The sequence below is a fragment of the Cervus elaphus genome, chromosome 4, assembly GCF_910594005.1.
Source record: "Cervus elaphus chromosome 4, mCerEla1.1, whole genome shotgun sequence".
In the NCBI taxonomy this organism is placed as follows: domain Eukaryota; kingdom Metazoa; phylum Chordata; class Mammalia; order Artiodactyla; family Cervidae; genus Cervus; species Cervus elaphus.
The window spans coordinates 36,806,858-36,822,224 of record NC_057818.1 but is presented as its reverse complement, the minus strand read 5'-3'; the positions used below and the strand labels follow the sequence as shown (position 1 = coordinate 36,822,224).

The 15,367-nt window shown below is 39.2% G+C and overlaps 1 protein-coding gene across 2 annotated transcripts in view; it reads right to left on the bottom strand.

Annotated features, from left to right (window-relative positions):
- Window positions 1-15,367, bottom strand: part of TANGO6 (transport and golgi organization 6 homolog) — a 174,280-nt gene that overhangs the window by 115,678 nt on the left and 43,235 nt on the right. For both annotated transcript variants that reach the window (XM_043898918.1, XM_043898919.1), the window contains exons 8-11: window positions 13,380-13,492; window positions 11,544-11,720; window positions 7,879-8,011; window positions 5,989-6,180 (exon numbers count right to left, since the gene is read on the bottom strand). In XM_043898918.1, coding sequence (XP_043754853.1) covers window positions 5,989-6,180; window positions 7,879-8,011; window positions 11,544-11,720; window positions 13,380-13,492 — 615 coding nt within the window. The remainder of the gene's footprint in view (window positions 1-5,988; window positions 6,181-7,878; window positions 8,012-11,543; window positions 11,721-13,379; window positions 13,493-15,367) is intronic.

Here is a 15,367-nt window from a genome sequence, read left to right as displayed (position 1 = left end):
AAAGAGTCTTCTAAAGCACTCCTTGATTATAGGAAGCTTCTATTTCAGCACAAATACACTGTTAAAATGCTGGAACAGAATTATCTAGCCTTCCAGCTTTTTCTAAATTCCTCTTCTCTATCTCTCTGCCTACCTACCTACTGATCTATCTATCTACCCCCCCATAGATTGATCTATCTACTATGCTTAATATTGCTAAACAAGTAGTATGATCCTAATTTTGTTAAGAAAGAAACTTTCAGTTTGTATGTGTATTAAAGGAAAAAAAAAAGACCTGGGCACTGTTAACTGGTGTGAGAGCCAACTGCTATTGTTACTTATGAAGTACCTTTCCCCCTAAACTTTCCTATAACAACAAAACCTCTATACCCATTTTGACAACACCTCCTCCCCCACTAATCATTTCCTGTGATTTTATGAACTGTCAGCCATAAGAATAGATAGGTATGTGACTGCTGTTGGTTCTAGAATTTATGTATATTGAGCAGACAATGGAAGACACCTTTATTTTTTACTTAAACATTTTTGTAAAGCTATATAATTCTAAAAGCCAAATGCTCGTGGAAGTTTATAAAGAAAAAATGGCAGTTCCCTATCCTATTTCTCCCCATCTGATTCTACAGAGGCAACTGGTTTTACTTAGCTATTTTAGTGATAATAGTAAGCATTTACAATTTACCAGGTACTGTTCTGAATGTATTATAGGTATTTACTCACTTAAATCGTCAAAATGATCCTTTGGGGATATGTAAACCTGTTGCCAACATTGCCCTTACAGGTGACTCTAAGGGAGCTGAGGCCTCACTGTTGAGCCTACAGACTTCAACTTAATCCTCCCATTCTGCAGCGTGCTGCATCAGCCAAGTTCAAAGTCTTTGGGTTCAACCTCTCTCAAGAATAAACCTCTAGTCTTCTGCTGGGGAGGGGAGGTGGCTGTACAAAGTTAAAGAAGGAATCAAATAGTTTACGGACTCTTGTGGAGCTTGTCAACATGGTCCAAATTCAGCTCCATCATTAGGGCTTGTCTGGTGCCCCCAGTCCTTCCACGTTTCTGCAGGGAGAAGTGGTTTGTTTGTTTGTTTTTTCCTTTTTTCAAAAAACTTCTAACAGCTCTTTAGAGGCACATGGCTTTGCTTCCTGACTTCTCTCATGCAAGCACTTAGCTTTCCATTTTCTGAAGTTGCTACCATCTTCCAGTTTCCAAATTTTGTTACTCTCTTTGATCCACTGTATCTCTCCTCCTGCTCTGCTGGTCACTGTGGTTTCCAGAGGGAACAGATAAGCACCATCTTTTGTTCAATATAGCATGTTTAATCAGAAGTCTCTACTTTTTAAAAAATTTGTACTTCTATGTGGCTTGAATATTTTTACAGTGAGCAGGTGCAGGTGTTACTTATGTTAAAAAATGTAACATATGAAAATAAAACCCCTTTTACTCTGCCAATTACAGTGATCCAGTTATAGAATGGTGCAGAGGGTGGCAGTTTCCTGGAAGGGCAGGAAAAAGGCAATCTTGTTCATTCCACTCCATACACACTGGCCCCCTTGCTGATCCTGCCACACACTGGGCATGCTTCCTCTCATCTGGAACACTCTTCCCTTAGGTATATCAATGGCTCCCTCCTTCCCTGCTTCAGATCTTTGCTCAAAAGTTACTTTTCTCAGTGAGATTCTCCAGGACCACCCTGTTTACCTTACCACACTCCCTTCACCATCCGTTTCCTTGTTGGATTTTTTTCTCTCTAGTGCTTATCACTGTCTAACAGGCTGTGTCTTTCTGCTTGTTTACTCTCTCTCTCTATATATATATATGAATCTAAGTTCCATGAGAGCACAGATATGTCTGTTTTGTTCACTGATATGTCTCTGATACCCAGAAGAGTAGGTGGCACATAGGAGCCCTCAATACATATTTATGGAATAAAAGAACTTGGGAGCTGGAACAGGGCTCTGAACCAGTGAAGACCACTCCATGCCTCATTCTTCTCTGCATTATCTCACATACTAATATGCCATTTGCAACACAGTTTTTAAAGCTTTTCATCTTTCATCCAGGAATCCTTCAATATGCATTTGTAACAAATAGAGAGATGTGTCTTTTTACGTAACTGTGCTGTGTTTAGACGCTCAGTCATGTCTGACTCTGCGACCCCATGGGCTGTAGCCTGTCAGGCTCCTCTGTCCATGGGGATTCCCCAGGCAAGAATACTGGAGTGGGTTGCCATGCCCTCCTCAGGGATCAAATCCAGGTCTCCTACACTGCAGGCAGATTCCTCTTTACTGTCTAAGTCACCAGGGAAGCCCAAGAATACTGGAGTGGGAAGCCTATCCCTTCTCCAGGGGATCTTCCTGACCCAGGAATCTTCCTGACCCAGGAATCAAACTGGTGTCTCCTGCATTGCAGGCGGATTCTTTACCAACTGAGCTACCCAGGAAACCCCTTTTACATAACTACCACACTACAAATACACAAAATACAAATTCCTTATATCTTCTAATAATGGGTCCATGACTTTTACAAAAATGTCTTGATACAATTGGTTTGTTTGAATCAAAAACCATTCAGTACACTTCCCTGATAGGACTCAAGTCCCTTTTAAGCTGCAACAGCCCTGTCCCTCCTTAATGCCATTTATCTGATGAAGAAACTGGGTCACTTGTACTATGTAATTTCCTGCATCATGGATTTGGCTAATTGTTTCTTCATGGCACTTAATTTGCTCCTTTATCCTGTGGGGTAGGGGGGGTTGTTTTATATTGTTTGGGGGTTTGGAGAGGAAGAATAGTTCCTGGTGGTGAGGCATACGTCATACTGCATTACATGAGAGGCACAGAATAATGTCTGCGTCTCTTCTTATAGTGATGTTAAGATTACTCAGCCCAGTGAATCCCTGGAAGTCCAGTGGTTGGGACTACTTGCTTTCACTGCTGAGGGTGCAGATTCAATCCCTGGTTGGGGAACTAAGATTCCACAAGCCGCACAGTGCAACCAAAAAAAAAAAAAAGATTAATCAGAATAAGCTGAAATATATAGGGAAACATATACTGACACTCTTTCTTTGACTCTCTGGAATGAGTCAAAGAGTCGGACATGACTGGGCAACTGAAACAACATACTGATATTAGCATTAACCATGAAATCCACCAAAAATAAAATGAACAGGCAGATGGAGATATAGACAAAAATATGATAAAGCAAGTACAGTAAAAGATTAAGGACAGAATCTAGGTGGTGGATATCTAGATAATCACTATACAATTCTTTGAAATTTGAAAGTTTTTATAATTAAATGCTGGGAGAAGAAAGGATAAGATGGTTTGGGTCTATTTGGCCTAATACATTCATTATAAAGGATCCCTAATGGTTTTTGCAGACATTGATGATTGCTACCACAATCGATTATTTCATTAGGGGATTGCAAAATATTGATATAATTTTCTAGTTCTCATTTTGAATTTTCCAGCTGTGGCTCTTACACAAAGAAAAAAAAGTCTTCATTGACTAATTACATAGAAACATAGTTGCCATAGGAAAGATAAATGTCTTATTCTTTCCCTGCATTTATCAATTTACAAAGTAGTGAACTGATCACCTAGGAACCTCTAAAGATGTCCTATGAGATACCTTTTGGGGGGGAACTTGATACATTTCAAACCACTGCAGGCATTATTCTTTCTCACGCTCAAACTGTCCTACCTGTGGTCAGTGGGAGCCCCTCCAAGTTAATCTGAATGCTACTGACATGAGCCTGTTAATCTCAGACTGCTCTCTTGTCTTCAGGCACAACAAGATGCCCTGAGGCTTACACTGTACAATTTCTGCCCTGGACCTGAATGAACCTTAAATCCAATGAGCTTTGTGTTCTTTTGGTAGGAAGTGGTGATTAGAAACTATAATCTGGTACTAGTGATGCTTAGGGCTACTGGACTGTCATTGCTTCTTGGCACTGACAATGGACTGAGCTAGGAAATATCTGTTTTTAAAAATGAGAAAAATAAACTATGAGTTCATACAAACACTTCGAGGTAAAATTTAATATGATAGGGGTTCTACTTAATTTTAAATTCATTAAACTGTTTTATTTCTTATACTCAAAGTCTTCATTCCTAATGATATTAACAAAATTACTTATAACTTATTTATTACTTATAATTTATCCATATGCATGTATGTATTTCAAAATAATATACCAAAATTATCACCATCAGTAAGTCTACTAGATGCAGTTCAGTGGGGTTTTCTGTGGTCCTTTTTGTCCTGCTACAGTTCAACCTCAGATGAAAGAAAATTTAATGGGACAAATCACTTTTGTATCAGCCTAATGCCATTGTTCCTTAATTAGGTGTAAAGGGAGATAAGTGGGAAAGTTTAAGTCATATCAGTTTTTAAAACATTTCCCTTTCCAACGAGCATTCTGAGACAAAAACAAGGTCTGGGTGAAAAATTCTTTAGCGAATTGATATAAACACAGGAGAAACAAATCACCCTACTGAGTAATACAGGGTCAATGAACTGAAGGAGTAAGAGGCCAGAAAAGAAATCATGAGCATAAATCTCATTAAACAGGCACGATAAGTCAGAGCTGACAGGCAGCTGCAAATTTTCTCAGCAGGAGCTGTAGTGAAATGCTGCTTAGCAACACCCGAAGGCAGAGGACAATGACGATGATACAAAGAGCTGGAGTGTCAGATTTAAGTTTGACAATCAGACCATCTTACAGCTGATTATTCACCAACCAAACCACAACCAACTGTGGTAAAAGGGTAAAATACGGCTACACTGCCTATGCTTTAGTACTTTTATTTCCTACTTTTAAAAAATGCTGGCAAAGGGTTTCCCTAGTGGCTCAGAGGTAAGGAATCTGCTTGGCAATGCAGGAGACACAGGTTCATTCCCTGGTCCAGGAAGATCCTTCATGCTGTGGAGCAGCTAAGCCCATGCACCACAACTATTAAGCCATGCTCTAGAACCCCTGAGCTCAACCACTGAGTCCATGTGCACAACTATTGAAGCCTGCAGGCCCCAGAGACCATGCTCTATAACAAGAGAAGCCAGGGCAATGAGAAGCCCGTGCACTGCAGTGAAAAGCAGCCCTTGCTCGCTGAACTAGAGAAAAACACTTTCAGTAGTAAAAATCCAGCACAGCCATAAATAAATAAATAAATAAATATTTTTAAAATGCTGGCTAAAAAAAAAGGCTGAGCCATTAAATCAAGCACTGATCTGATCCACAGTTACTTGACCCTGAAAGCACTAAAAAAAAATCTGTAAACTTCACAGGCAAAATAAAAAGGCAACAAAAACACTTCATAGGTTGTGATAAGCTATGAGTTAGAGGACCTATAAAATTCAATGTGATCTTATCATTAGTGATTTTTTTTTTTCAAATTTGAGTTTTAATCATTCTCAACATTTTTTTTTTCCTGCCACGACATACAGCTTACAGGATCTTAGTTCCCAGACCAGGGGTTGAACCCATGTACTCTGCATTGAAAGGCCAGAGTCCTAACCACTGAACTGCCAGAGAAGTCCCTTATTCTCAACTTTTAGTGTACGTTAAAATCATCTATGGAGCTTAAAAAAAAATACATATGTCCAGACTCTAATGTAGACATGCTGAATCAGAATCTCTAAAAGTGGGCTGGACATCAATATTAGGAAAAAGATCCCAGGCAATTTGTTTGCACCAAAAGTTGAAAACCACTGAGATATATAAATATTTAAAACAGTTCTGTTTTATGTGCACGAGAACCACTTCAGGAGCTTGTTAAACATGCCGATTCCCAGGACCTATGAAAGTACTGATCCTCTTAGCCTGGTGTGGGCTCAGTAATTTACTTTTAACCAGAATTCCAGGTAGCACTGATACAAGTGTCATCAAAACACACTCTGAGTGACATTTTAAAAAATATCATTGGGAAAGAATGAAAGAGACCAAAACAGACAAATACCACCAGGCTGGGATCCATTATGTGGTAGCCACTGACCTGAGTGATGTTGGTGAATATCTGCTCAGACATTCTCTCACACAGAAGAGCCACCAGTTGGAGAACCAGCAGCTTCCGCTCCTGACCTTCCACCAGAAGACTCTGGTGCTGCTCTAATTCCAAAAGGCTTTTGTTGGAGAAAGACTTCATTTTTAACTCTGTTTCATCTTCCACAGCCACGTGAGTCAACTCCTATCAGTGTGGGAGAAAAGAAAAAGTAAAGAAAAATCCTACAGAACTAAGGACTTTAAAAACAGACAGAAAACTCATTTGAAATGTGTATATGGAGAACCAGTCTGTGTTCATTACAGCACTAGTTATAATAGCCAAAAACTGAAGACAAATCTCCTTCGATAAGAGAATGAATAAGCTGTGATGTTTTACTATATTGTAGCAGTTGAAATAAATGAACTAGATCTACACAGATATCAATATAATCTTAAAAACACAACTGAATGGAAGAGGTAAGTTGCAGACTAATACATATATCATGATGCCAAGTATATGAAAATGTTAAACTTTACAATAAAAATCATAAACACACACAAAGAACTAGTCTGACAAACTACTTACTTTATCACTATTTTTATTATCTCCACCACTAGCCTCCCTTGAACTGAGGTCATATAACATTTCCAAACTCTTTTTAGTGACTATTAAATGCTTTCACCACCAGAGTTCTTTTTCCCTAGGATATTCAGAACTGAACTTCCACTAACAGGTAATTCATTACTGTGGGTTTTATAAGATTTTCCCTAGCTTTCATCTGTAAATTTCCTTGGCAAGGGAAAACCTTAAGCTCCATAACAAGGAATACTTTACCACAGTATTAATAACTGACAGTTCAGAGCAGTGGTGCCCAACTGTTTCTGGGCAATTTTGTTCTCCAGTGGGCACTTAGCAATGTTGAGGGGCGTTTTTGGTTGTCGTAACTGGGAGATGACACAGACATCTATAAGTAGAGGTCAGGGATGCTGCTAAACATCCTATGATGGACAGGAAGCCCCCACTCAAAGAAACAAATACCTAGCCTAACATGTCAATAGCACCAAGGTAGAGGAACCCTGGTTTAGAGGAAAGCCCTTTGACTTTTAGAAACAAATTTTAAAGAAATCATCCAATTAGAGGAGTATTTTCTTGGGATGTTATTTACAGTGAGTGGGGTATGAATGTGAATAAGAGAGGTGACCCCACTTCAATTCTATGAACATTGGCCCTGATTTCCTCCTTGCATTCTCCCAACCCACACCAACCTTAAACTCCATAGACATTCTCTTAGAGTGGACATTCTCTTCAGGGAAAATATCAAAGCAGGCAGAGGTCAGTGACAGAGAGTGAGAGACACTGGCTCATGGTCTCTAACAAGGCAGATGAGGAGTAACAGGGCACAAGTTACTGACATGGGAGCAAAAGAAAACAAAGCCACCAGCCTAAGAAATAAACCCGGAAAAGGTTTCAAGTGGCTACAAAATGTAATGAGAGAGGCAGAACTGCTAAACCTCCTTTGCAAATACCTGACAAAACAACAGTCAGAAAGGATGAGGGATTATTCCACAGCTGTAAAACCTGCTATTAACTTCAAAAGAGTTCTTACTGTCAACACAGAGCAAAGATTAACCCTTTTGTAGATCAATCACTTTACTTTGGTCATCTCTAAAAATTCAGTGGAGATTACCTCGCAAAGGAGTTCAATCCTATGTGTACTGCTGAAGGCAAATTTCTTTTTGACTGAACCAAACACTACTAAAAAATAAATTACCCTATGGACTTTATTTCTCCTAAATTAAGATCTAATTTTAGAACCTAAAATTATGACTGCCTGGCAAATTCAAAGGAGTTCCTGCAACTACCCTAGAATAAAAATGACTGTGAGCTATACACAATTCTTACCTTCAAGCAGAAGATGAAGAAGTCACCAGCTAAACCACATTCCTGGCAATGGGACAGCAAGCCCCCAAGGTGCTCTACTCGGCACTGCTCTGAGGACACCTTCTGGTATAGGGCTTCATCTTCATCTTCATCGCTGCAGTGCAGGGGGAGATTTATCACCCAGAGTTATTCTTTTTTTTTGGAGACCCCATTAATAATCTTCTAAAGTAACATGTTAATTTCATACAGTAAATCATTATAAAAGCTCAAAAGATGTTTATTTTCTTGTTTCTCCATGCTGAAAAAGCTATTTATTCTCAGAAGTTAGGCTATCATGTCCTATATAGTCATTTGCTCAAATGAGGAAAAGATTCACTTGAAGGCGGATATTGAAAGATCACTATTGATATTATTTCAATAAGCTTCAAACGCAAGGAGGAATTAAAGTATAGGTTTACGCGTATATTCTGGTTCCTGAAGAAGAGACCAGAGAAGGCTGAAAAGCGAGGCCAGACCACAGAGAATGTTGGATGTCATTCAAAGGAGCTTGGATTTTTTTTCAATGAGCTGCTAAGGGTTATGAGCAGTGGAAAAAAGACATAATCTTCATAGGAAGAGATTCAGTCAATCTCAGTGAGCCAACTGTTGACTTGTAAAAATCCATAGTTTCAGAAAACTGAGTAGGCTGAATTTCCAAGTAATAAAATGTGGCTAAATTATCAAAAACAGTGCTGTGATTTCTGCAAAAAGTTTAAAGAAAATTCTCACGAGGTACTACAGCTTCTAGTTTTCATTCATCAGGTAAGTGTGAAAAAGCCAACACATAATATTCTTATACTATATCATGTAAATAAATACAAAGGTACAAAAGATACACTAAAAACAAGACACTAAAATCATGTAAACTGTGATTAGGATAGTTGGTAATTTTTGTTTCCTCTTTATGCTTTTTTATGTTATACAAAGAACATTTATAACTTTTGTGATGAAAGAACAAAACTTCTTTCAGATTAAATTGAGGGAAAAAATGACAGGTGTTGCTTCATTTCAGTGAAAACTACAATTATTAAAGTTAATTTAGCAAACTATCTCACTGGGCAGTATGTCCCAATCTGCTGGTTCACTAGTAACATAGTATTTATACTCCTTTAGTAGAATGAATCACCTAGAAGTTAAGTTTAGGATTACTTCCTATATTATCCTAGAATCTTCTAGAGGTCAGTCATGTTATCTCCGACACATTTTAAGTTAGAAGAAAAGCTGAAATTGTGTCTAAGCTTCTGTGAACCATCCTATCAAAATGAAATACCATATTCAAATATTCTTTAAAAAATAAAAAATGAAATGCTAACAATGACCTTAAGAAGCACTGTTTTATTCATTCAACACAATGGAAGAATCAATTTCAAATAGTCATATTTAGCTCCGGAAAAGTAAAAATTCTGGATCCAAAGATGACAAAATCTAAGCTGCTCTTCTAGAGTTTCTTTAATCAGACTTCTTATTGATAACTAGCACTGCTGGGCAGAATGTTGGAGTGAAAGTAAGTGGCGATAAAGACCACTGGCTTGGGGGATGAACACCACGAGCAGTTTTAGAAGAAATCATAAACACACACACACACCACATACCACCACCACCCCACCACCCCGGTCTGGTACAGTGTCAACTTACTGGAGACATGGAGCGTCTTCGATATGTAATGAAAGCTATGGACCCTATTTTCAGCAAAGAATCTGTAGTTGTATATAAAAAATCCCTTGTGTATAAATTCAAGGGGATCACAGAGTCCCAGAAGTCCAGGTAGAGACCCCTGTTTAAGGATCTATAGTTTCTGGCAGTGAATGGACATTCATTCAATCACTACCAATTTACTTTTTTTTCTGCCAAGGAGAGAAACTATAGTTTCAATAGAAACTATTGATTTTGACATACTTGCACTAAAGACTTGTTAAGATAGCAATAAGTTTTAACTGCTCATAAGTCAAATACTCTGAAATTCTCTATGCAGTCACTAAATTGATTTCAGGCTAAATTGTTCCACAGTGGTTTTAAATAAACATGACAAAAAATATTAAGCTCCCTTCATTCAGGGGCATGGTTATAACTGCAAAACCTACACTGATGGTTCTATTTGCAATCAGTATTTTTTTTCTATTTTTCTTAAGTCCTTCTGACTGAATAAGTGTTTTAAAACTTAACCAAAAAAAAAAAATCACTTAATCAAGCTAACCATGAATAAAAATATTAGACTTAAACACTTTAACAAATAGCAACACTTTGAATGTGATATGACATTTGAGTAGAGCAGCTGCCACCAGTTAAATATTACATGGACTCTGACCAACAAGAACTTATGTTCTGAGGTGGTAACATATACATATATCACCCAGAAAATGGAAATAATGTAAAATACATTTGTGAGACATCAGTTCAGTTCAGTTCAGTTCAGTTGCTCAATCGTGTCCAAGTCTGCAACCCCATGAATCTCAGCATGCCAGGCCTCCCTGTCCATCACCAACTCCCGGAGTTTACTCAAATTCATGCCCATCGAATCGGTGATGCCATCCAGCCATCTCATCCTCTGTCATCCCCTTCTCCTCCTGCCCCTAATCCCTCCCAGCATCAGGGTCTTTTCCAATGAGTCAACCAACTCTTCACATGAGATGGCCAAAGTACTGGAGTTTCAGCTTCAGCATCAGTCCTTCCAATGAACACCCAGGACTGATCTCCTTTAGGATGGACTGGTTGGATCTTCTTGCAGTCCAAGGGACTCTCAAGAGTCTTCTCCAACACCACAGTTCAAAAAGCATCAATTTTTTCTGCGTTGAGCTTTTTTCACAGTCCAACTCTCACATCCATACATGACCACTGGAAAAACCATACCCTTGACTAGATGGACCTTCGTTGGCAAAGTAATGTCTCTGCTTTTTAATATGTTATCTAGGTTGGTCATAACTTTCCTTCCAAGGAGTAAGCGTCTTTTAATTTCATGGCTGCAGTCACCACCTGCAGTGATTTTTGGCTTCCCTTGTGGCTCAGCTGGTAAAGAATCTGCCTGCAATGCTGGAGACCTGGGTTTGATCCCTGGTTTGGGAAGATCCCCTGGAGAAGGGAAAGGCTACCCACTCCAGTATTCTGGCCTGGAGAATTCCATGGACTATCACACAGAGTCGGACATGACTGAGTGACTTGTGAGACACAGGAGAAATAAATTATCCATTCCACTAATATCAGTTAGCTGTTTTCTAAACAATCCCTAAGAGAAACAAACCTCTATCACAAAATTACCATAAGAGTGCTCTGAGAGAATTTCCCATAGGAATTCTATGTCCGACTCTGAACACACATATACCACTTTGAATGTCAGAAAGAGAACTGGATTGTTATAGTGTTGAGGGTGAAAGGTGTCTGCCAATTACTCTGATTCACTGGCAAAGACTCTGCGAAGTAAGTGGGCTTGTTATGACACAGAGCTGTGAGACTGCAGTACACCGCACCTATTAGCATCTAGCGAAACCCTGCAGGATCATTTAAGGCTCACCTTCCACTTAGGGATTATAAATAGCACCTCAGCTGCTAATTTCTGGTTTCCTTTCTATCAGCGCCCCTTAGTGGACAAGTCATAGAACAGCCTCCTGGGTACAATTAAATCTGAAGAGAGAGCAAAGAATGGGTGGACTCACCAAACGGCCTCTTTGATGGCGATCATAATGCCGCCCTGAGCGGCAGCTCTAAAGTGGCACAGAGAATGGAGAGAGGGCACAGATCTGTCCAACCCTGCAAATCCTTTTAGGCTAGCAATTGCCTTCTTTCTCTCCAGTCTCCCCAGAATCCATAATAAGATCTCTTGGCAAAGTGACCTGGCAGAAAAAAGCAGTTATAAATGAGCTTGTCATCTTATTCTACATGTCTAACAAGTTAACACAGAAAAAGAAAGAATGACTGTCAGGTTCCATGCATTCTAAACGCTGGCACAATCACCTACTGACGTGTGGGAGAGGAAACTATGCTTAAGAATTTCAGAAAGCAAACATCCTGAAATTTGATGAGTGACTGACTAATCTCTGGCTGTAGAAGCAGCTCTGATATGACACATGAGCCCCACATGATTTTTTTTTTAATTCCAAGTGTACTCACTGCCTTTGCATCAGGCACTGTGAAAGAAAGTTGGCACGGATCAAACCACCTACCGTCAATGGGACCTATAACTGGTGACCAAGAAATAGTACACCAGCAAATTCTTGCTGATTCCTTATCCCCCTTATCTGTGCCAATCAACTAGGATAGAAGTGGAAAAAACGTTTGCTTCTTCCTTCTCAGTCTGATGAGGACATGATAGTGCTGTGAGGACTTCAATTTCAAAACTAGAACAAGAATTATTATAGGAATGGTCTTCAGAAGCCAAATTCACACATTTATACCCTCCATCTTCCAATGCACTTTCTCTTATCACTTTCCTCATGGCTGTAGGCTTCAGTGACACCCTAACCAAAAGGCAATATGTAAGCTGTGAATAATCTGCCAGACTGAGTACTTCCCTTTATCAACTAACAATGATGATGATAATGACTATTTACTGAGCCTACAATTTTCCAAGGACAGTGCTATACACTTACTTCAATACAGTTAGTCTTCATAATAACCCCATGAAGAAGATGATATTACTGTATACGAGATTACATATGGGGGGATTTCCAAACAACAAAAATCAAAATTCTGTAGGACTTCGGAAAGGATAGAAATTTTTTAAATTTTTATTGGAGTATAGTTGATTTGCAATGTTGTGTTAGTTCCAGGTGTATAGCTAACTGAATTAGTTATACATATACATATATCCACCCTTTTTTAAGGTTCTTTTCCCATATAGGCCATTATTGAGTATTGAGTAGAGTTCCCTGTGCTATACAGTAGGTCCTTATTATCTATTTTATACCTAGTAGTGTGTATGTGTCAATACCAATATTCCAATTTAAGTCTAAGAAGGAAGGAGAAACCACAAATCATTTGAGAATAGAGTTGATACAAAATGAGTCCTACTTAAATTCCAGTACAGAAGATTATTTTCTGGATGACTGAGGAACTCCTTCATTCTCATTAACACTATGCACAAACACCAAATCCAGGCCTAAATTACAGAGTACTCAATTCAGATTCAGGTTTCCCAAACTTGATTTCTAACTGCTCACAAGGTGTTTATGGTCCAACCTCTATTTCCTCCTCTCCAGACATACAGTTTCAGTACTGTTCACTGGTCAAACAGGGGCATGCTCATACGTGTAAACAGAGGTTTTCTCTCTGCTGTCTAAAACAGAGGCTGAGGAAAGTCATTCTAGAAACTAGATCCAATTCCCCTGCAATCTGCAAAGCACTCTTTCTTTTCTAGAGGACTGTCAGAAGTTTTTCTGACTTTGAAAGAAAAAAAAAAAACTACGAAGGGGCATAAGTCATACTCAAAATAAGAACAACATGCAAGAAAGACTTCACTGTTTACAAACAAGAAAGTTCTCTAGGTTGTTTACCTTATGTGAGACACGCTCTGCTTGGTAAAACAGTAGAGAGAGAAGAGGACTCCCAGGACAGGAAGCAGAGAATCCACCAAAACTGGTAAAGGTTCATTCCCGACCACGTAGACCTAGGGAAAAGGACACAGTGGTACAGTGAGTGCAAGGCCTGAGGAATGGGAGTCAAACACTGAGCACGTATCAACAGGGCCTGAAGGCTGACCTTAAGCAACACTCTAGTCCTAAGGCGAACACTTAGAAGGGTAAGGCTAAGGCAAACACCTGAGACTGGCAGACACGTTGGAACACAGAGAGACTGAAATGAAGCATCACCCTTCATGCCTGCAGCCTGAAGAACTGCTGGGGAACCAGGTAGGTGGACCCATTTTCTGACCTCTTCCTTTCCTACTTCTGACTAGCTCAGAGCCTCCTCAGCTACCATTCATCTATACAATAATTATCTTACTGCTAAAGGCCCTGCTACTAGGACTAACAAGCAAACAGAAAAGCTTAAGACTAGATTTGAAAGAAAAAAGCAAAACAAAATTTGCTCTAGGTTTGTCCTTTTTTAAAAACATTTGTTTTTATTTATTTATTTGGCTGTGCTGGGTCTTAGTTGCAGCACCCAGAATCTTCTACCTGTAGCATGTGGGATCTAGTTCCCTGACCAGGGATTGAACCCGGGCCCCCTGCGTTGGGAGCACAGAGTCTCAGCAACTGGACGACAAGGGAAGTCCCTAGATTTGTCATTCTCCTGATGTGACTGCCACATGGACAAATCCTATTCTCTCCAGTTCAATCAATGTGCACCTAGATCTGCACTGGCTTTATAGGGTTAAGCGTGTGAGGATGCTGAAGCTGATTAACAATAACTATGTTAAATATTTTATTTGTACCTTTCAAAAAGGATTCAACAAACTTTTCTGAATACATACTGGAATCAAAGTACTGTTCTAGGCACTGCACTACTCTGAATATCAAAGTGAAGAAGAATTGTTCTCTTTCATTGCTTGTGATCTAACAGGAAGAATAAAATGAGTTAAACCAATAATATTGTTATTATTATTCAAAGTGGATAATTTAAAATACCTTACGAAGTGCTAAAATGCTATTCAAAACTCCAATCAAGCATAATAGGATTTTAAAATGTACTTAATTCTGCTATAACACATTAACTAAAACCTGATGGTGTCAACAGTAATAACAATAAAAGAAGAAAAACGAGGCTCTGACAATGATTACACACTTGATATGTGTTCCAGGAACTATGCTAGGATTTCTATCTTCCAGGTACCAGGTTATTCTTTTAAAGAGTTGGCTCAATGAAATTATAAAAATCTCACAAATTCTGTATTAGCAGAACTATTTTTTTTTAGTATAGTTGTTTTACAATATTGTGCTAGTTTCTGCTGTACAAGGGAATCAACTGTGTGTTTACATATATCCCCTCCCTCTTGAGAATCTCCCTCTGACAACCTCCCCATCCCACCCCTCTAGGTCATCACAGGGCACCAAGCTGAGCCCCCCTGTGCTACACAGCAGCTTCCCACTGGCTATTTTACACACGGTAGTACATATACGTCAATCCTACTCTCCCAACTTGTCTCACCCTCCCCTTCCTCCAAGGTGTCCACATGTTTGTTCTCTATAAGCAGACCTATTTTAAAGGATGAAGAAAGGAAAACTTAAAAGAGGCCCCAATTAACACAAAGAGGAGTGAGGTGGAAATCAATGATGTTTACGGGAAACTAAAGGTCAAGGAGGCACAAGCTGGAAAAATCTCTGTGCTTTTCCAGAGAAGCCTGTCCCTTTAAATCAACCCTAATTTTTCATACTCCTTAAGCCTCCCAACTCCTCTGTGGAGCCTGATAACGAAGGAGCCAGCTTCCTGTGCATGATCTAATCTCCATAAGCCCAGCTAAATGAGGTACATTGTATGGCAGCGTTCAGAAATAATATGCAGGCCTAATTATGATATCACAAATTACAGGAGGTGAAAAAGGAGA